Here is a 23,298-nt window from a genome sequence, read left to right on the forward strand (position 1 = left end):
TCCATCAGGGAGGGGAGAGGGCAGCCAATGATCCTCTGCGCTATCCTAGTTACCCTCTGAATCCTCTCCCTGTCTGCCATGGTGCAGCTGCCATACCATGCTGTAATGCAGTATGTCAGCAGGCTCTCGATGGACGAGCGGTAGAAGGTCAGCAGCAGGTTAGAGTCCAGGTTGTGCTTCCTGAGGACCCTCAGGAAGTGCAGCCGCTGCTGAGCCTTCTTGATGACCACTGTCGTGTTGTCCGTCCAGGAGATGTCAGCAGCGATATGGACGCCGAGAAACCAGAAGGTGTTGACCCTCTCCACACACTCGCCGTTGATGTGTAGGGGGGCTAAGTCGGTGCTGTGCCTCCTGAAGTCGACAGCGCGGAAACAGACCTTTAGGCCCACCGAGTCCGTGCCGACCAGCAATCCCCGTACGCTAGCACTATCCTACACACTAGGGCCAACTTACAATCTCGTCCCGAAACATTGCCAAGCCATTTTAATTGGAGATGTAGCTTTTAATTGGAGATGTAGCCTGATCCGCTGACTTATTCCAGTAGTTTGTGTTTTTTTGTGTAAACCAACATCTTGAACAGACCTCTCATATGCTGTGAATCAATTCCCAACCTCCCAATTGTAGCAGCCACTCGCACATTTTTCACCTGCACTTTCTCTTGAGCCATAATACTATATTCTGCACTCTGCTTACCTTCCCTATTGCACCATCTGATGTACCCATGTAGTGTATGAGTGTCTGTTTAGCACACAAAATGGAAGTTGTTCTCGGTATTTTGGTACATGTGACAATAATAGAGCAATACATACAGTAAACCAATACTACTAAATAAAGAACACTGAGTCAGGATGACAACAAACAATGACCAAGTTATAAAATTCCTGAATTATGAATCACAGGTCAATTTTTCTACGTTAGGTTGCCACAGAACTTCTCTTTTCTTCCAGATATCTTATCAGATTGAATGGAGCCAAAACACAACAGTCATAATGTTATATAAAGCACTATAGTCAAAGAGTTGTACACCACAGAAATAGAGTCATAGAGTCCCACAGTGTGGGGGGGGTGGAAGATTGCAACCTTCACGCGGTCCGCCCTGTTTCGACTAATGCAATCAACTAGACGTGCACAAACAGAAGATCAAATAGAACAAGTTGTCCTACAACTTTAAGCTGTGCATGCCACACGAAAGAAGAATAAGAGTGTGGAAACAGGCCCTTCAGCCCAACTTGCCCACACTGGCCAACATATCCCATCTACACTAATCCCACCCGTCTGCGTTTGGCCATTGGGTCGCTGATCTTTTCGAATTAGGCCATTCGGTCCCTCAAGTTTACTCCACCATTCAATCATGGCTGATCTCTCTCCCTCCTAACCCAATTCTCCTGCCTTCTCCCCATAACCTCTGACACCTGTGCTAATCAAAAATGTATCTATCTCTGCCTTAAAAATATACACTGACATGGCCACCACAGCCTTCTGTTGCGAAGAAATCCACAAATTCACCACCCTCTGACTAAATAATTTTCTCCTCGTCTCCTTTCTAAAAGATTGTCCTTTAATTCTTATCCTATGAACTCTCGTCCTAGACTGTCCCACTAGTGGAAACATTCTCTGCACGTCATTAACCTATAGTGATTGTATCCAATTCCAACTTTCCCGCTATATCTTTCCCAGGTAACACCAAGTGTGTGTGTGTGTGTGTGTGTGTGTGTCTGTGTCTGTCTCGGTGTATGACTCAGTGTCTGTGTGTGTGTGTGTGTGTGTGCGTGTGTGTGTGTGTGTGTCTGTGTGTCTGTGTGTGTGTGTGTGTGTGTCTGTCTCGGTGTCTCTCGGTGTCTGCCTCTCCCTCCATCCTCCCCTACCTCTCTCCCTCCCCCCCTCACCCCTTCCCCTCATTCACTCTCTCCACCTCTAACATCCCCTCCCAGCCCCCCCCCCCTCTCCCAGCCCCCCCCCTACCCCTCTCCCCCCCCTTCCCTACCCTCCCCGCTCTCTCTCCTCCCACTACCCACCCTCTCCCCCCTACCCCTCCCTCCCCCCGCTCCCCGCTCCTCCTCCCTCTCCCCACTCTCCACCCCCTCCCCCACCCCCTCCCCTCCCCCTCTCCCCTCCCCTCCCCCTCTCCCTCTCTTCTCCCCCACCCAGTCTCCCTCTCCCCCCCCCCCCCCCTGTGTGTTAAGGGGGTGGTTAGTGTGAGTGTGATGCCGCAGCCCCCCCCCCCCCCCCCCCCCAACCCGCAAACGCGCGTTGGGGAAACAGACCCAACGGGTCTGCACTTGGTCTAGTATTTTAATTAAAAGCATAGTCTAACCAAGGGCAACATGTAGGAAACATGTAGAAAAAGGGTCTCAACTCGAAAGGTCACCCGTTTCTTCTGTCCAGAGATGCTGAGTTACTTCAGCATTTTGTGTCTATCCGCAGAGACCTCTCCCTCCGCAACTCCCTGGTAAACTCATCCCTTCCTACCCAAACCTCCCTCTACCCAGGTACCTTCCCCTGCAACCGCAGAAGATGCAACACTTGTCGTAATACCTCCCCCCTCGACTCTGTCCAGGGACCCCGACAGTCCTTTCAGGTGAGCCAGAGGTTCACTTGCACCTCCTCCAACCTCATCTATTGTATCCGTTGTTCAAGATGTGAACTCTTATACATCGGCGACACCAAACGCAGACTGGGCGATCGTTTGATAGAACACCTTCGCTCAGCCCGCCTGAACCAACCTGATCTCCCGGTTGCTGGACACTAATTCTCCTTCCCATTCCCACACAGACCTCTCTGTCCTCGGTCTCCTCCATTGTCAGAGTGAGGCTAAATGCAAATTGGAAGAACAGCATCTCATATTTCGCTCGGGCAGCTTACAGCCCAGTGGTATGAATATTGATTTCACTCACTTCAGGTAGCCCTGGCATTCCCTCTCTCTTCCCCACCCAACTCACACTAGCTTCTTATTTTTATCCTACAGACAGCTAACAATGGCCCGTTTCCTTTATCATCATTACTTTTTTGCATATTTCATTCATTGTTCTTTATCTCTCCACATCATCATCTATTTGTTTAGAGATACAGCACGGAAACAGGCCCCTCGGCCCACTGAGTCCACGTCGACCAGCGATCCCCATGCACTATCCTACACGCACTAGGGACAATTTACAACTCTTTTTTACCGAAGCCAAAATAACCTACAAACCTGTGCGTCTTTGGAGTGTGGGAGGAAACCGGAGCACCCGGGGAAAACCCACGCAGGTCCTGGGGAGTACGTACAAACTCTGTACAGACAGCGCCCATGGTCAGGATCGAACCCGGGTCTGGCAGTGTAAGGCAGAAACTCTAATGCTGCACCATCGTGCCACCCTATCTCCTTATCCGTAACCAGCCTGAAGAAGGGTCTCTACCCAAAACGTCACCCATTCCTTTTCTCCAGAGATGCTGCCTGTCCCGCTGAGTTACTCCAGCTTTTTGCGTCTATCCCTTATCATGCATCTGTACACTGTAATTGGCTTAATTATAATCATGTATTGTCTTTTCACTGACTGGTTGGCACACAACAAAAGCTTTTCACTGTACCTCCATACACGTGACAATAAACTAAACTGAAAAATTCTGACTATTTCCAAACATTTCCGACAGTTGATGCATTTGTACAGACAATACAAACAGCTCACGCATTATTAACTGGCCTGATGAGCATTTAACTGGTGTGTGCCATCTTACCTGGGCAAGTGTGACCTAGTCTCTGGCACCTCAGCTCAGCCTGGCTCTTGCTAATGGGTTGAATTACCTGAGAATCAGCCCGAATGCGAGGATTATATACCTGAGAGAGGAAATAAAAAAATATGAGGAATAAGACAATACACGAGATATTAGCCTCAAAACCTCTAGACAATTTTCGATGAAAGTCATGTAAACAGGCAGCCCCAGCTTTCCAACACATAACACACTGGTGACTCTCATATATAACAATTCTTCTGGTGATGGATTCTTCTGCTCTTACAGGATTCACAAATCACTGCCGAAAAATGTGTGATTCTTTTTTTACAAATGCAGTGTGGAAACAGACCCTTTGGCCATTGAATCCAGGCCTACCCGCGATCCCCGCCATTAATACTATCCGACACACACTAGGGGAAGTGTAGGAACTAGGGACCCTGGAGAAAACCCACACATGTTGCGGATACAACATTGATACATAGACAATAGGTGCAGGAGTAGGCCATTCGGCCCTTCGAGCCAGCACCACTGTTCAATATGATCACGGCAGATCATCCACAATCAGTACCCCGTTCCTGCCTTCTCCCCATATCCCTTGATTCCGCGAGCTCTATCTAACTCTCTTTTAAATTCATCCAGTGAATCGGCCTCCATTGCCATCTGAGGCAGAGAATTCCACAAGTTCACAACTCTCTGTGTGAAAAAGTTTTTCATCTCAGTTCAAGTTCAAGTGAATTTATTGTCATGTGTCCCTGTATAGGACAATGAAATTCTTGCTTTGATTCAGCACACAGAACATAATAGGCATTTACTACTAAACAGATCAGTGTGTCCATATACCATAATATAAATATATACACACATGAATAAATAAACTGATAAAGTACAAATAACAGAAATGGGTTATTAATAATCAGAGTTTTATCTGAGCCAGGTTTAACAGCCTGATGGCTGTGGGGAAGTAGCTATTCCTGAACCTGGTTGTTGCAGTCTTCAGGCTCCTGTACCTTCTACCTGAAGGTAGCAGGGAGATGAGTGTGTGGCCAGGATGGTGTGGGTCTTTGATGATACCGCCAGCCTTTTTGAGGCAGCGACTGCGATGAATCCCCTCGATGGAAGGAAGGTCAGAGCTGATGATGGACTGGGCAGTGTTTACTACTTTTTGTAGTCTTTTCCTCTCCAGGGCGCTCAAATTGCCGAACCAAGCCACGATGCAACCGGTCAGCATGTTCTCTACTGCGCACCTGTAGAAGTTAGAGAGAGTCTTCCTTGACAAACCGACTCTCCGTAATCTTCTCAGGAAGTAGAGGCGCTGATGAGCTTTCTTGATAATTGCATTAGTGTTCTCGGACCAGGAAAGATCTTCAGATATGTGCACGCCCAGGAATTTGAAGCTCTTGACCCTTTCAACCATCGACCCGTTGATATAAATGGGGCTGTGGGTCCCCCTCCTACTCCTTCCAAAGTCCACAATCAGTTCCTTGGTTTTGCTGGTGTTGAGGGCCAGGTTATTGCGCTGGCAGCATATGGACAGTTGCTCGATCTCTCTTCTATACTCTGACTCATCCCCATCAGTGATACGTCCTACAAAAGTAGTGTCGTCAGTGAACTTGATGATGGAGTTTGCACTGTGACTGGCTACGCAGTCATGAGTATAGAGTGAGTACAGCAGGGGGCTGAGCACGCAGCCTTGAGGTGCTCCCGTGCTGATTGTTATCGAGGCTGACACATTTCCACCAATACCGACAGACTGTGGTCTGTGAATGAGGAAGTCGAGGATCCAATTGCAGAGGGATGCGCAGAGACCCAGTTCTGCGAGTTTGGTAACCAGCTTGGAGGGGATGATTGTGTTAAATGCTGAGCTGTAGTCGATGAATAACAGCCTGACATATGAGTTTTTGTTGTCCACGTGGTCCAGAGCGGAGTGGAGGGCCAGCGAGATCGCATCCACCGTTGATCTGTCGCGGCGGTAAGCGAACTGCAGTGGGTCCAGGATTTTGTCGAGATAGGAGATAATATGCTCCATGATCAACCTCTCAAAGCACTTCATCACCACCGGCGTTAGTGCCACTGGTCGATAGTCATTGAGGCACGTCACCTTACTCTTCTTGGGCACCGGTATAATTGATGCCCTTTTAAAGCAGGTGGGGACCTCAGACCTCAGAAGTGAGAGGTTGAAAATGTCCGTAAAGACTCCAGCCAGTTGGTCCGCACAGGTTTTTAGAACACGACCGGGTATACCATCAGGTCCAGGTGCTTTTCGGGGGTTCACCCCTCTGAAGGATTTCCTGACGTCAGCCTCTGTGACGCCGGCCTCTGTGACTGTTATAAATGGCCTATGCCTTATTCTAAAACTGTGGCCCCTGGTTCTGGTCTCCCCCAACATCGGGAACATGTTTCCTGCCTCTAACGTGTCCAAACCCTTAATCATTTTATATGTTTCTATAATACCCTCTCATCCTAGATTCCAATTAGTACAAGCCTAGCCGCACAATTCTTTCATCATATGACAGTCCCGCCATCCCGCCATCCTGAGAATTAACCTTGTGAACCTACGCTGCACTCCCTCAATAGCAAGAATGTCCTTCATCAAATTAGAACGTACAAACTTTGTACAGACAGCAGCCGTAGTCAGGATCGAACCAGGGTCTCTGGCATTGTAAGGCAGCAACTCTACCCCTGTGTCACCGTGCTGCTGTTTCAGATGCAGAATAAAATTTGCTTTTACAGAATTCATCTGGGATGAGTAAATAAATAATAATAATTTTTTTTTTACCATTTGTACTTTTTGACGCATGCATAGATGATACTGTATTACCTTACATCTTTTATCTTTTTTATCTCTGGCCTATGTCTAACCATCTGCCTATCCAAGAGACCCCCCTCTACGTATCACTCGCCAGGCTTTGCCCTGACTCCCGTCTTCCAGCTTTCTACATCTCCTCCCCACCAACCTAATCAGTCTGAAGAAGGGTCCCAAGCTAAAACACCACCTATCCATGTTCTCCAGAGATGTTGCCGGGCCCACAGAGTTATTCTAGCGTTTTGTGCCTTTTTTCTCGTGGCACTAATTTACCTGCCTAGTTCAAGAGAAGGACTGCAAGGGCACTTTGGTCAAGAGATGGAAAAGGAGAAATAGCTGAAACCTTTGCCACCAAATCGGGTGCAAGAAAACTGCAAAGAGCGTAGCTCTGGTGAACAGTTCCAGAAGATTGTCCATAGGTCAGAGAGTAACTTGCAAAGGAGGATGAACATCCTGAAAATGCATGCTCTTAAGTTCTAAGAGAATTAGGCCACGCGGCCCATTGTCTACTATGTAATTCAATCATGGCCGATCTATCTTTCCCTATCAATGCAATCTCCTTCCTTCTCCCCATAAGGTTCAGGCCACTTAAATCTGGGTTTGACTCCACTGGGTCCTAGTGCCAGTTGACCCAGCCTGGTCTACCTCAGTGGCAGTTCGACTGAGTCTCCTCCCCCCACCCCCTCTAACTGTAAGTCTCCTCCCCCCACCCCCTCTAACTGTGTGGCCCCTGCTCTTCCCCACCCACACCACAGCCCTCTCACCCCCCCACGCCCTGACCACCCACCACCCCCCCCACCACACATCGCCTCGTCCCCACCTGCCTTCCTCCGGCCCCAACCCCCATCCCTGCCGAGTGTTCACCATCCCCCCCGACCTCCCCCTCTCCAACACCGAACGGTCCGTCCTCAACAGAGGTCTTACCTTTGTCCCCCTCCGTCCCCACCTCAATGAATTCCGCGCCCACCACGACTTGGAGCGCTTCTACCGTCGCCTCCGCCTCACAGCTTTCTTCCATGGGAAGGAGTCCTCGCCCCCCACTGATGACCCCTTTTCCCGTCTCCAACGCACCCCCTCCTCGTGGAACCCCCCTCGTGGCCAATTTCCGGCTTTAGAACTTTTTATCAATAACTGCCGTCGCGACATCAACCGCCTCAACTTCTCCACTCCCCTGTCTCACTCCAATCTCTCACCACAGGAACGTTCTGCCATCGACTCACTCCGCAACAACCCAGATTTGGTTATCAAACCCGCTGACAAGGGAGGTGCCGTGGTAGTCTGGCGCGCCGATCTCTACAAAGCTGAGGCCACGCGCCAACTATCGGACACCTCCTCCTACTTACCCCTGGACCATGACCCCACTGACGAGCACCAGGCCACCATCTCCAGCACCATCACCAACTTCATCCACTCCAATGCCCTACCCGACCGAGCCTCCAACCTCATCGTTCCCCAGCCCCGCACAGCCCGATTTTACCTTCTCCCTAAAATCCACAAACCTGATTGTCCCGGAAGACCCATTGTCTCCGCCTGTTCGTGCCCCACCGAACTCATTTCCAAATACCTTGACTCCATCCTATCACCCTTGGTTAAATCCCTCCCTACCTATGTCCAAGACACCTCAGACACTCTCCGTCGTCTCCGCGCATTCAATTCTCTAGGCCCTCACCCCCTCATCTTCACCATGGACGTCCAATCACTATACACCTCCATCCCCCACCACGATGGTCTCACAGCCCTCCGGTTCTTCCTCGACCAGAGAAGCAACCCATACCCAGCCACTGACACTCTCCTCCGCCTAGCGGAGCTGGTCCTTACCCTCAATAACTTCACGTTCGACTCCTCCCACTTCCTCCAAATACAAGGCGTAGCTATGGGCACACGCATGGGCCCCAGCTCTGCCTGCCTATTTGTAGGTTACGTCGAGCAATCCTTGTTCAATACATACCAGGGCCCCATCCCCGACCTCTACCTCCGCTACATCGACGACTGCTTTGGTGCCACCTCCTGCACCCGCACACAACTGACTGACTTCATCCACTTCACCACTAACTTCCATCCGGCACTCAAATACACCTGGACCATTTCCGACACTTCCCTACCATTCCTTGACCTCACTATCTCCATTGCAGGTGATAGACTTCTAACCGACATACACTATAAACCCACTGACACCCATGGCTATCTGGACTACACTTCTTCCCACCCTGCTTCCTGTAAGGACTCCATCCCCTACTCCCAATTCCTCCATCTACGCCGCATCTGCTCCACGGATGAGGCGTTCCACACCAGGACATCTGAAATGTCCTCACTATTCAGGGAACGGGGGTTCCCCTCCTCCACCATAAATGAGGCTCGCACCAGGGTCTCTTCCATACCCCGCAACACTGCTCTCTCTCCCCATCCCCGCACTCGCAACAAGGGCCGAGTCCCCCTAGTCCTCACCTTTCACCCCACCAGCCGTCACATACAAAAAGTAATCCTCCGTCAGTTTCGCCACCTCCAACGTGACCCCACTACTCGCCACATCTTCCCCCATATCTGCCTTCCGCAAAGACCGCTCCCTCCATAACTCCCTTGTCAATTCTTCCCTTCCCTCTCGGTCCACCCCCTCCCCGGGCACTTTCCCTTGCAACCGCAAGAGATGCAACACTTGTCCCTTTACCTCCCCCCTCGACTCCGTTCAAGGACCCAAGCAATCGTTCCTGGTGCGACAGAGGTTTACCTGCATCTCTTCCAACCTCATCTATTGCGTCCGCTGCTCTAGATGTCAGCAGATCTATATCGGTGAGACCAAGCGGAGGTTGGGCGATCGTTTCGCCGAACACCTCCGCTCGGTCCGCAATAACCAAGCTGACCTCCCGGTGGCTCAGCACTTCAACTCCCCCTCCCACTCCGCCTCCGACCTCTCTGTCCTGGGTCTCCTCCATGGCCACAGCGAGCAGCACCGGAAATTGGAGGAACAGCACCTCATATTCCGTTTGGGGAGTCTGCACCCCGGGGGCATGAACATCGAATTCTCCCAATTTTGTTAGTCCTTGCTGTCTCCTCCCCTTCCTCAGCCCCCCTGCTGTCTCCTCCCACCCTCCAGCCTTCTGGCTACTCCTCCTTTTCCCTTTCTTGTCCCCACCCACCCCCACCCCCGATCAGTCTGAAGAAGGGTTTCGGCCCGAAACGTTGCCTATTTCCTTCGCTCCATAGATGCTGCTATACCCGCTGAGTTTCTCCAGCCTTTTTGTGTAACCTTCGATTCTCCAGCATCTGCAGTTCCCTCTTAAACACTTAAATCAGCTGCCCTGGACATTTTATGACTGTTTTTTTTTTTTTTAACTTGTATTTTAATGTTGCTTTTTTTACCTGCACTTTTTTTAAACTATTCGTACTGTTTTTATCAGGAACTGGATTGTTTTTTATTTATGCGTGAAATGTTTAAGTTTTTATGTGCAATGGGTATTCCCTGGGAAACGTCTTCTCATTTTGCACTGTACAATTGTTGCTTTGCATGATGACAATAAAAGGATGATGATGATAATCCCCGACACCCTTACTAATCCAGAATCTGTCAATCTCTGCCTTAAAAATATCCATTGACGGCCTCCACAGCGATCTGTGGCAATAAATCCCACAGATTCACCACCCTCTAACTGAAGAAATTCCTACTCATCTTTCCAAAGATACGTCCTTTTATTCTATAGATTGGGTGAATCAAATTGGCAGGGGTGCTGAGGAAGAGGATTTCTTGGAATGTATGCGGGATAGTTATCTAAATCAACATGTAGAGGAACCAACGAGAGAGCAGGCTATTTTAGACTGGGTATTGAGTAATGAGGAAGGGTTAGTTAGCAATCTTGTTGTACGTGCCCCCTTGGTCAAGAGTGACCATAATATGGTTGAGTTCTTCATTAGGATGGAGAGTGACATTGTTAATTCAGAAACAATGGTTCTGAACTTAAAGAAAGGTAACTTTGAGGGTATGAGACGTGAATTGGCCAAGATTGACTGGCAATTAATTCTAAAAGGGTTGACGGTGGATATGCAATGGAAGACATTTAAAGACTGCATGGATGAACTACAAAAATTGTTCATCCCAGTTTGGCAAAAGAATAAATCAGGGAAGGTAGTACATCCATGGATAACAAGGGAAATCAGGGATAGTATCAAAGCGAAGGATGATGCGTACAAATTAGCCAGAAAAAGCAGCATACCGGAGGACTGGGAGAAATTCAAAGACCAGCAGAGGAGGACAAAGGGCTTAATTAGGAAAGGGAAAATAGATTATGAAAGAAAACTGGCAGGGAACATAAAAACTGACTGCAAAAGTTTTTATAGATATGTGAAAAGAAAGAGATTAGTTAAAACAAATGTAGGTCCCTTGCAGTCAGAAACAGGTGAGTTGATCATGGGGAACAAGGATATGGCGGACCAATTGAATAACTACTTTGGTTCCGTCTTCACTAAGGAAGACATAAATAATTTGCTGGAAATAGCAGGGGACCGCGGGTCAAAGGAGTTGGAGGAATTGAGTGAAATCCAGGTTAGCCGGGAAGTGGTGTTGGGTAAATTGAATGGATTAAAGGCCGATAAATCCCCAGGGCCAGATAGGCTGCATCCCAGAGTACTTAAGGAAGTAGCTCCAGAAATAGTGGATGCATTAGTAATAATCTTTCAAAACTCTTTAGATTCTGGAGTAGTTCCAGAGGATTGGCGGGTAGCAAACGTAACCCCACTTTTTAAGAAGGGAGGGAGAGAGAAAATGGGGAATTACAGACCAGTTAGTCTAACATCGGTAGTGGGGAAACTGCTAGAGTCAGTTATTAAAGATGGGATAGCAGCTCATTTGGAAAGTGGTGAAATCATTGGACAAAGTCAGCTTGGATTTACGAAAGGTAAATCATGTCTGACGAATCTTATAGAATTTTTCGAGGATGTAACTAGTAGCGTGGATAGGGGAGAACCAGTGGATGTGGTGTATCTGGACTTCCAGAAGGCTTTCGACAAGGTCCCACATAAGAGATTAGTATACAAACTTAAAGCACAAGGCATTGGGGGTTCAGTATTGATGTGGATAGAGAACTGGCTGGCAAACAGGAAGCAAAGAGTAGGAGTAAACGGGTCCTTTTCACAATGGCAGGCAGTGACTAGTGGGGTACCCCAAGGCTCAGTACTGGGACCCCAGCTATTTACAATATATATTAATGATCTGGATGAGGGAATTGAAGGCAATATCTCCAAGTTTGCGGATGACACTAAGCTGGGGGGCAGTGTGAGCTGTGAGGAGGATGCTAGGAGACTGCAGGGTGACTTGGATAGGCTGGGTGAGTGGGCAAATGTTTGGCAGATGCAGTATAATGTGGATAAATGTGAGGTTATCCATTTTGGTGGCAAAAACAGGAAAGCAGACTATTATCTAAATGGTAGCCGATTGGGAAAGGGGGAGATGCAGCGAGACCTGGGTGTCATGGTACACCAGTCATTGAAGGTAGGAATGCAGGTGCAGCAGGCAGTAAAGAAAGCGAATGGTATGTTAGCTTTCATTGCAAAAGGATTTGAGTATAGGAGCAGAGAGGTTCTACTGCAGTTGTACAGGGTCTTGGTGAGACCACACCTGGAGTATTGCGTACAGTTTTGGTCTCCAAATCTGAGGAAGGACATTATTGCCATAGAGGGAGTGCAGAGACGGTTCACCAGACTGATTCCTGGGATGTCAGGACTATCTTATGAAGAAAGACTGGATAGACTTGGTTTATACTCTCTAGAATTTAGAAGATTGAGAGGGGATCTTATAGAAACTTACAATATTCTTAAGGGGTTGGACAGGCTAGATGCAGGAAGATTGTTCCCGATGTTAGGGAAGTCCAGGACAAGGGGTCACAGCTTAAGGATAAAGGGGAAATCCTTTAAAACCGAGATGAGAAGAACTTTTTTCACGCAGAGAGTGGTGAATCTCTGGAACTCTCTGCCACAGAGGGTAGTTGAGGCCAGTTCATTGGCTATATTTAAGAGGGAGTTAGATGTGGCCCTTGTGGCTAAGGGGATCAGGGGGTATGGAGAGAAGGCAGGTACGGGATACTGAGTTGGATGATCAGCCATGATCATATTGAATGGCGGTGCAGGCTCGAAGGGCCGAATGGCCTACTCCTGCACCTAATTTCTATGTTTCTATGTTTCTGAGGCTATGGCCTCTGGTCCTAGACTCTGCCACCAGTGGAAACTCCACCATGACTCAAAGTTAATGATTTGAGCACAGATGACATTGTGCCTGAGGAGCATATTTGGTATAGCGTAAGAGAGCGCTGTTTCAAGTAAGATCCTCTTCCACAATGTCATTTGATGAAGTCTTCAAGTTCAAGTGCACATTTATTGTCACATGCACCAAATAAGGTACAGTGATATTAGGTACAGTCTTGGCTATGGAAAGAGGAATTCAGGAGGCTTGAAAAGAGAACATTAATTAATTAAAAAATGCCGCTTGGGCAGACTGGCCTCGTTTGTGCTTTTACAATTCTAACCTTAATCATGCTTTAATTGTTCATGAAGAATTTACTTTCCTTGATATGTAAGCTCAACACCTCCTCTCAGCTTCCAGCCCAGTAAGTAGGGTTGCAACCATGAGTGAAGTTGGAATAAGATTCTTTAGGAGGGTAGATGGACATATGTAATGTTCACTAGATTGGAAGAGAAGGGTTGGAGCTGTGGTCTAACAATGGCAGAAGGTGGTGAATCTTCAGACAAGACTTCTACACCTGAAGAGTGGCAGAAGATTTGAACTCTCTTTTTCAAATAGCTCAAAGTTCATTGTTCATTGTTGATATTAAACATAACTGTTTGATTTTTTCAGTCTTATTTTAATTACATTAAAAACAGATATAAGGAATTAAGTCACAGAATAATCACAATCTCAATGAGTTATCAGACAGGCTCAAGGAAGACTTGTGTTGAAGAGACTACACTGCAGATACTGGATTAGTCCTGAGGCAGGGTTTTGACCGATAACATTGACACATTCCTTCCACCGCTATTGCAGTCGTTGCTCAATTTGTTGAGTTCTTCCAAGATTTGTTGTTGTTCTTATGCTCCCAATGCCAGATTTGAGTTAGTGGAATCATTCAGCTGCCAATCTCTCATGATGGCTTGTGTAGGATACCGCACTCCCGGTGAGCCGTGGCTGCATTCCAACGGCAGACCTGGCTCACTGCAGATCCTGCCCGGAGAGGGAAGCTGCAGACAGGAGGATGGAGGGAGATGGTGGCGGTCGCTGGACTAAAGGCCCGATGTGAAGAAACAGGAGGGTCTTACCTTCCGCGCCCGCGAGGTCAGATGCGGGAGGCGTCCCCCGGGAATGAGGGCTGGACGTGAAGAGAAAGTTTGCGGGACAACGGGAATTGAAGCGATGGTTTCAATGGGCCTCTGTGGCCAGCTATAGATGGGACTGTAAAATGGCGTTAAAATGGTGCCTCTTGCATAAGGACTCAGTGTACATGCTGTACTGACCGGAGGATTGTGTTTAAATATTATGGTGATAGTCTTGCTGATTTGTGTGCAAAAAAAAGTATTTCACTGTACACTTGATAATAAAGAAACCATCGAATCTTTGAGAAGACGGTTCAGGCTAATAATGCAAGGAATTGGGATTAGGATTGGCAACTATTACATTGTGCAGTGACATAAAATTGGGCACTAACTTGCGTCTAACCTGACATATTGGATTCTGATAGACAAGGATTAATTTTACTTGACACACTTGGAGGAAATACGGTAGAAGTGGAAAAACTAATGTTGGACAGTGTGTAAACTGAGCAGCAAATTTAAATGCGTCAGTCATTGGTCAGTAATAGGAGCAGAATTAGGCCATTCCACCCACCAAGTCTGCTCCACCATTCAATCAAGACTGATCCATCTGTCCCTCTCAACCCAATTCTCGTGCCTTCTCCCCATAACCCCTGATCATCATCATCATTGAAAACGTCAACAGCCACGGGTGCCTTACAATGAAATGCACGACTGAAGTGTGGGTGGGCGTTGGCTCGCTAGGAGCCCTGTTTTTGGTCCTGCTGGGGGTCCACAGCCCCCTTCCTCACCTGGCAAACCAGGTGGGGAAGACGGTTTAGTCGCCGACTATCCGACCATGGAGCGGGTAGCACGGGATTACATGGTACCCATGGCGGGGGGGAACTCTCCCCGACCTGACCCGATACCCTTACTAATCAAGAATCTGTCAATCTCTGCCTTAAAATTGACTTGACCTCCACAGCCATCTGTGGCAAAAAAAAATCACAGATTAACCACCCTCTGATAAATTCATGTTCTAGGTCATTCGGCTCCGCATGCATGGTAAAAATGATTTTACAAAACCCAAGACACACAGAAACCAGAACCACTTACAACAGCAAGAGACTGTTTTTTTCTTAATTTAAAAGAAAATATGGAAGAGTATGGTCGACACGGTGGCGCAGAGGTAAAGTTGCTGCCTCACAGACGCCAGAGACGCGGGTTAGATCCTGACTACGGGCGCTGTTTGTACGTTATCTCGGTGACCTGCGTGGGTTTTCTCCAAGATCTTCGATTTCCTCCCACACTCCAAAGACGTACTGATTTGTAGATTGATTGGCTTGGTATAAATGTAAATTGTCACTAGTGTGTGATTAGGATAGCGTTAATGTGCGGGGATTGCTGGTCGGTGCGGACTCGGTGGGCCGAAGGGTCTGTGTCCACGCTGCATCTCTAAACTAAACTAAATGGAAGAATACAAGAGTACACTTACAGTTTTTTGTTCCATTCCAGAGTCTATCACATAAGAAACGTCAATAGAAAATGAAGAATCAGCTAAGGAGTCTGCAATGATAATTTTCCTACGATGATCTTTAAACTTCTGGTTGCAATTATCATAAATCTTCTGAAAGTTGCATCCGGTGCCCGAATGCAATGGAATCGGGATCAGCTCTCCCAACTGAGACCCAATAGCTCCCCCTTCTGTCCGTATGCTTCTACAGCAGTCGGTTACCTCCTGCAAGACAAGAGGCAGCAACATTTACAAAAAATGCAAATGTAAGCAACAATAAAATGCAGTTTGCACCACAGATAGACACAAAATGCTAGAGTAACTCAGAAGGTCAGGCAGCATCTGCCCATACTCCAATGTCTCGATTATTATGTGATAGGAGCAGAATTAGGTCATTTGGCCCATCAAGTCTACTACGCCATTCAATCATTCCCTCTCCCACCTAACCTGAGGTGGCTCAGGACAGAAAGGTCAGTGTGGGAATGGGAACAGGAATTAAAATGGTTGGCTACCGGGAGATCACATGGGTGCTTGTTCTTACCTATTATGAAACAATAGGGGCGATCTTATAGAAACATATACAATTATAAAAGGACTGGACAAGCTAGATGCAGGAAAAATGTTCCCAATGTTGGGCGAGTCCAGAACCAGGGGCCACAGTCTTAGAATAAAGGGGAGGTCATTTAGGACTGAGGTGAGAAAAAACGTTTTCACTCAGAGAGTTGTGAATTTGTGGAATTCCCTGCCACAGAGGGCAGTGGAGGCCAAGTCACTAGATGGATTTAAGAGAGTTAGATAGAGCTCTAGGGGCTAGTGCAATCAAGGGATATGGGGAGAAGGCAGGCACGGGTTATTGATTGGGGACGATCAACTATGATCACAACGAATGGCGGTGCTGACTCGAATGACCGAATGTCCTCCTCCTGCACCTATTTTCTATTTCTATTTCTAATGGAGAAATTGTGGCTTAAAATAAATAATTTTCAGAAAGCATTTAATATCAACTCGAATGTCTACTTTAATATCAAATGGAGTGGAGGAATTTCTTTAGCTAGCGGGTGCTGAATCTGTGGAATTCATTGCCTGGTTGCTGTGGAGGCCAAGACTGGCTATTTTTATGTGGAGATTCATAGGGTCTTGACTAGGAAGGGCATCAAAGGATATGGGGAGAAGGCAGGAGAATAGATTAACCATGATTGGATGGCAGACTCGATGGGCTGAATGGCCTAATTTGCTTCATAGGTACTGAGCAAAGTAGCACAAAACTCCAACTGCAGTGGTGCCAGAACACCAGATTTTCCAGGCTTTGCACAGGTACACAGGTCAGAAAGGTTCAGAGGTGAAGTAAAATGGAACTAGCTCAGTTAGGGCATCTTAGTTGGCATGGACGAGTTGGGCTGAAGGGTCCATTGCATGACGTATGACCAGGCAAGAAAAATAGTGAAAAAAAGAGAAAGAGAGATGGGGGGGGGGGGGTCCCGGAGGCATTGCACCCTGGTAGGGGGATGCAGCATGTTTTTGATCATTGTACCTTGATGTTTACCCTTAATTGATACTGCGATTTTTTTTTAAATTATACCTTAAAATAACACATTTTACTTGCTTCACCTATCTCCTAATTTGGTCTCCTAACCTGAGGAAAGACATTCTTGCTATAGAGAGAGTACAGAGAAGGTTCACCAGACTGATTCCTGGGATGTCAGGACTTTCATATGAAGAAAGACTGGATAGACTCGGCTTGTACTCGCTAGAATTTAGAAGATTGAGGGGAGATCTGAGAGAAACTCACAACATTCTTAAAGGGTTGGACAGGCTAGATGCAGGAAGATTGCTCCCGATGTTGGGGAAGCCCAGAACAAGGGGTCACAGTTTAAGGATAAGGGGGAAATCATTTAGGACTGAGATGAGAATTTTGTTTCCCCACACAGAGTGGTGAATCTGTGAATCTCTGCCACAGAAGGTAGTTGAGGCCAGTTCATTGGCTATATTTAAGAGTGAGTTAGATGTGGCCCTTGTGGCTAATTAGAGAGGTATTTTTGACAATTCTTTGATAATTATACCTTGAAATGACATAATTTCCTTCCTAATTTATACTGTAATATTTTTAAATTACACCTTACAATAACACATTTTACCTGATTGAACACTGTAGTGTATGACATAGACTCTTGAATGCAGTGTGAGCGTTGTGTACGTAACTCTGTGCTCCCCGCCCCAAACCCGGTACGGTAGGCCAAGGGGACAGAAGGAAACCGATACTCGACGTGTGGGGAGCTGAGCGCTAGATGTAGAGATGCGCATGCAAAGATGGTCGGCCCACACCCGCGTACACGCTTTCCATTAAAATCGACTCCGCGGATTTCCACGCACTCAATCACCGGCGCAGCGGCTCACTGTCTCGTGGGAAATTTGAAGATTCAATTTAATTGTCACATGCACCAATTCAGGTACAGTGAGATTTAAGTTCCCATACAGCCATACTAAGTAAACACAAAAATACACACAGCATATCAAATAAAGTTTCACATAAACATCCACCACAGTGGAATCAACATTCCTCACTGTGATGGAAGGCAATAAAGTTCAGTCATCTTCCTCCTTTGTTCACCCGTGGTCGGTCGGGGCCTTTGACGGGGGCCGTTGTCGACGGTCCGCTGTTCAAGCCCTCTCGTCGGGATGATCGAGACTCCGGCGTCAGGACGGATCGGAACACTGGATGGAGCTCCCAAGTCGGCCGCTTCTTACCAGAGACCGCTGCTTGACGGTGTTAAAGTCCACAGGCCCCGCGGCCGGAGCTCCAACACTGGCGATCCTCGGCAAAAGATCCCAGGCTCCGCGATGGTAAGTCCGCGCCACACTTACCATCGCGGTCTTCCTCTTCCTCAAAAGGCCGGTCTCCAGGAAAGACCACACCACTCCACATTGTAGGCCGCAAGGGGGGGGGGGGGGGGGGGGACAAAAATAGCATCTCCATTGCGGTGGGGGGGGGGGCGGAGGTGCGAAACAGACAAAAAATCGCATCTCCATTGTGGTAAGTGAATGGAAAAAGTTTCCCCCGATCCCCCCCCCCCCTCCCCTCCCTCCCACCCACCCCCCCACACCATAAAATGTACCTAGAGACATTAAAACAATCATTTAAGACATACTTAAAATAATAAAAACAGAGAAGGGACAAGACAGACTGCTGGCGAAGTGGCCATTACGAGCTTCAGCGGAGATTTAGACCTATTTTCTTTTTTTTAACCGAATTTCAAAATCCGTGGAAATCCGCGGAGAAATGACATGCCTGTATGACGGTATGAATCTAACCTATTAATATCCGAACATGGATGTATGCATGGGTGGATGAAACAAGCTGCCGGAGGAGGTAGTTGAAGCAGGTACTATCTCAAAGTTTAAGAAACATTTAGACAGGTACATAGATAGGACAGGTTTGGAGGGATATGCGGCAAACACAGGCAGGTAGGATTAGTGTAGATGGGCCACGTGGGCAGGTGTGGGCATTTGGGCCGAATGGCCCGTTTCCATGATGTGAGACTCTATGATGCAGTTTTATGTCACTTTCTTTAAAAAAAACCATGTAGTACAGTCATGTAGTAACATTTAAGGGCAGCACGGTGGCGTAGTGGTAGAGTTGCTGCTTTACAGCGCTATAGACCAGGGTCTGATTCCCACTAGGGGCGTTGTCTGTACAGAGTTTATACTTTCTCCCCCGTGATCACGTGGGTTTTCTCTGAGATCTTCGGTTTCCTCCCACACTCCAAAGACGCGCAGGTTTGTAGGTTAATTAGCTTGGTATAAATGTAAATTGTCCTAGCGTGTGTAGGATAGTGTTAATGTACAATACAATACAGTTTTATTCGTCACATTGCACATAAAGTGCAACTGAAATGAAATTGTCAGCAGCGGTACAATGATAAAGAACACACAATACACAATAAAAATTTAACACAAACATCCACCACAGCATTCATCACTCCCCCCTCGACTCCATTCAAGGACCCAAGCAGTCGTTCCAGGTGTGACAGAGGTTCACCTGCATCTACCCCAACCTCATCTATTGCATCCGCTGCTCTAGATGTCAGCTGATCTACATCGGTGAGACCAAGCGGCGGCTGGGCGATCGTTTCGCCGAACACCTCCGCTCGGTCCACATTAACTAACCTGACCTCCCAGTGGCTCAGCACTTCAACTCCCCCTCCCATTCCCCATCCAACCTCTCTGTCCTGAGTCTCCTCCATGGCCAGAGCGAGCAACACCGGAAATTGGAGGAACATCACCTATTCTGCTTGGGGAGTCTGAACCACAGAGGACACAGTCTCTACAACACTCAACCTTGCACTATCATATCTAGACCGGCAGAATACCTATGCCAGGATCCTCTTTATAGACTTCAGCTCCGCTTTTAACACAATCATCCCACAGCAGCTGGTGGGGAAGCTGAAGCTGTTAAAGGTGGACACTGGCACTTGCAACTGGGTCCTTAACTTTTTGACACAACGGCAGCAGACAGTCAGGGTGGGCAGTCGGACATCAAGAACCATCGCCGTGAGCACTGGCTCACCCCAAGGCTGTGTCCTAAGCCCCCTGCTGTTTAGTCTGCTTACTCATGACTGTACTGCCAGACTCAGCAATAATTATATCAACAAGTTCGCTGATGACACATCAGTGGTGGGTCTCATCAGCGACAACAATGAGTCGGCGTACAGGATGGAGGTGGAGCTGCTTACAGAGTGGTGTAGATCTCACAATCTCACCCTCAACGTGGAAAAGACAAAGGAAATGGTGATCGATTTCAGGAGGGCTGGAAAACACCATCACACACTGCTGCATATTGATGGAGCTGCTGTGGAGAGGGTCAGCAGTGTGAAGTTCTTGGGACTCCACCTGGCGGATGACCTGACCTCTACGACCAACACCACAGCAGTGATCAAAAGAGCTCAGCAGCGGCTCCACCCTCTCCAGAGACTAAGGAAAGCAGGTCTCCCTACTGTTCATCTAAGGACCTTCTACAGGGCACCATCGAGAGTATATTGACCTACGGCATCACTTCCTGGTTCGGGAGCTGCAAGGCTTATGAGCAAAACCAACACAACAGGATAGTGAAGACCGCCAGCAGGATCATTGGTGCCCCACTCCCTTTCCTGTCGGAGATCTCTAAGAAGCGTAGCATCAGCAGAGCCATCTCCATTATCAAGGACCCCTATCATCCATCACACCACATCTTCTCCATTCTGCCATCTGGGAAGAGGTACAGGAGTATCAGCTGCAGAACCAGCAGGATGCTACACAGCTTCTTCCCACAAGCAATAAGACTGGTTAACGGACTGTGTTCCCTCCCCATATATCATACACCAACACATCTAACCTCGCCTATACTTTGACAGCTAGGCACCTGTCAAAGCAAAGCCACTGTCGGTCGGAATGTTTGTTTTTATTTTATTGTAATTTTTAGGCCTACTTTTTGTTTTTAGATATGGTAATTTTAATTTTTTAAAGCTATGTATTTATCCTGTTTTTATTAACTACACTGAATGGAAACTGATCGATTTTTTTTCGTTTCACCAGTGTATGCAAGTACTCAGTTAAAATGATATTAAATAAATACTGAATACTGAATACATCCAGAACTTTCTGCAATTTCTTATCGTCTTGGGCAGAGCTGTTGCCAAACAATGTTGAGATGTATTCTGATAGGATGCTTTCTGTGGTGTATCTGCAGAAGTTGGTCAGAGTGGTTGGAGACATGCCAAACTTCCTTAGTCTGTCTGGTCTTCTGTAACAGTAGAGGTGTTAGGTCTTGGCCATAGCTTCGACGTGTTTCGTCCAAGACAAACTGGTGTGATATTTATGCCGAAGAAATTGAAGTTATCAACCATCTCCATTTTGGCACCAGACCAGGGCATATATACCACCTCACTTCCTGATGGCAATAACTAGCTCCTTCATCTTGCTGACATTGAGGAAGAGGTGTTACCAAACTCTCTACATCTCCTTCCTCCACTCCATCTCGTCATTGCTCGTGATCCAACCCACCACAGTGGTGTCAAATGCAAACTGACAAACGGAATATGAACAGAATTTAGCTGTACAGTCATGTATAGGAACTATCATCGAAGGGCTGAGAATTCAGCGATCATTGCATGGTACCGGTAATGACACATACACTGGCACGTGTGTGTGTGTGTGTGTATATATATATACATGTGTGAGTGCACGAGTATATGTGTGCGATTATGTGAGTGTGCGAGTGTGTACATGTGTGTTATGTGTGTGCATGAGTACGTGTCTGTGTGTGTGAGTGTGGATAAGTGAGAGACAGAGAGGCAGAGAGAATAATAATCTAATGTGTTTACAACAGATAACATCAATGAATGGAATGAAGAAAAGCTATCTGCACTCAACACAACCAAATAGGGAAACCAAAACTGTGGACAGCGCTCCAGGTATGTAGTCAGCAAAGCACCACACCCATAGAAAGAATTCCCTAATTTTGTATTTCATCAACAAACAACAAGGTTTCAGGGACTTCTCTCAGGATGTAGATGTTAAGGCACCTAATAGTGTACCAGTAAGGTACACTATCGAGGCCATGCCCTCTTCGTGCTTTCGTGCTGCCACCATCGGGCAGAAGGTCCAGAAGCCTAAAGTCCTATGTCACCATATTCAGGAGCAACTACATTCCTTTAACTGGGCATAAATTGCTGGAGTTACTCAAACAGACATGCAGCATCTCTGGAGATGCTGCCTGTCCCGCTGAGTAACTTCAGCATTTTGTGTCTATGTTTGGTTTAAACCAGTTCCTTCCTATACCTTCCTCCAATAATCAGGTTCTTGAACCAACCTGCACAATCCCATTCCTATCTGAGCAACTGAACATTACATGTTTAAGAAGGAACTGCAGATGCTGGAAAATCAAAGGTAGACAAAAGTGCTGGAGAAACTCAGCGTGTGAGGCAGCATCTACGGAGCAAAGGAATAGGTGACGTTTCGGGTTGAGACCCTTTTTCAGACTGATGTGGGGGTGGAAGAAGAAAGGAAGAGGCGGAGACAGTGGGCTGGGAATGAGGAAGACACGCCAAGCAGGAATTGATTTGCAAGGTTTGAATTAGCACCACAGAGCGGTCAATCAGTAATTCATTATTAATCACACAAACCAACCTCCCTTCCATTGACTCCATTTATACCTTACGCTGCCTCGGCAAGGCCAGCAACATAACAAAGGACGGGTCGAACCCCCGCCACTCCCTCTTCTCCCCTCAAGCAAAAGGCACAGAAGTATGAAAATGCACCTCCAGATTCAGGGACAGTTTCTTCCCAGCTGCTATCTGGCAACTGAATCATCCTACCACAACCAGAGAGCAGTCCTGAACTAATTTCGATGTCATTGGGGATCCTCGGACTATCAATGATCAGACTTTACTAGCTTTACCTTGCACTAAATGTTATTCACCTTATTATGTATCTGTGCATTGTAAATGGGTCTATTGTAATCATGTGTTGTCTTTCTGTTGACTGGTTAGCACGGTACATGCGACAATGAACTAAACTGAACTGAATCTTCCAGATGTGCATTGTGACAGCAGAACCCAGTTAAAAGGCCTGGAGGGCTGGGATCCGGCTTGGTATAAATATAAACTGTCTCTAGTGTGTGTAGGATAGTATTAATGTGCGGGGATCGCTGGTCGGTGCGGACTCGGTAGGCCGAAGGGCCTGTTTCCGCGCTGTATCTTAAAGCCAAAATAAACTGAGATTTTTTTTTGGAGATAAGTCTCAAGACAATTGAGGGGTTAAGTCAGTAAAGTGCTAGGTGTAAAGATTGTTCTTTATGGTGTTCGCTGTACAAAGCTGACATGACATTAGCAAAGGTTCAGCGGGTTAATGCCACACTACTGCAATACACTTGGGTTCAATGTAGCAATCCACACACCGATATCATGTGCAAACATTGATAAGGCTCGTTCAAAGAGCAGTCTTAAAATACTATGTAGTATTTCCCCAAAAG

At 47.2% G+C, this 23,298-nt stretch overlaps 1 protein-coding gene across 1 annotated transcript in view; it reads right to left on the reverse strand.

The window, feature by feature from the left end:
* Window positions 1–23,298, reverse strand: part of LOC129694837 (putative pre-mRNA-splicing factor ATP-dependent RNA helicase DHX32) — a 130,742-nt gene that overhangs the window by 44,738 nt on the left and 62,706 nt on the right. Inside the window, 2 exon segments of the mRNA XM_055631599.1 lie at window positions 3,715–3,814; window positions 15,276–15,518. Of these exon segments, the coding sequence (XP_055487574.1) occupies window positions 3,715–3,814; window positions 15,276–15,518 (343 nt within the window).

The sequence above is a fragment of the Leucoraja erinacea genome, unplaced genomic scaffold (assembly GCF_028641065.1).
Source record: "Leucoraja erinacea ecotype New England unplaced genomic scaffold, Leri_hhj_1 Leri_81S, whole genome shotgun sequence".
In the NCBI taxonomy this organism is placed as follows: Eukaryota; Metazoa; Chordata; class Chondrichthyes; order Rajiformes; family Rajidae; genus Leucoraja; species Leucoraja erinaceus.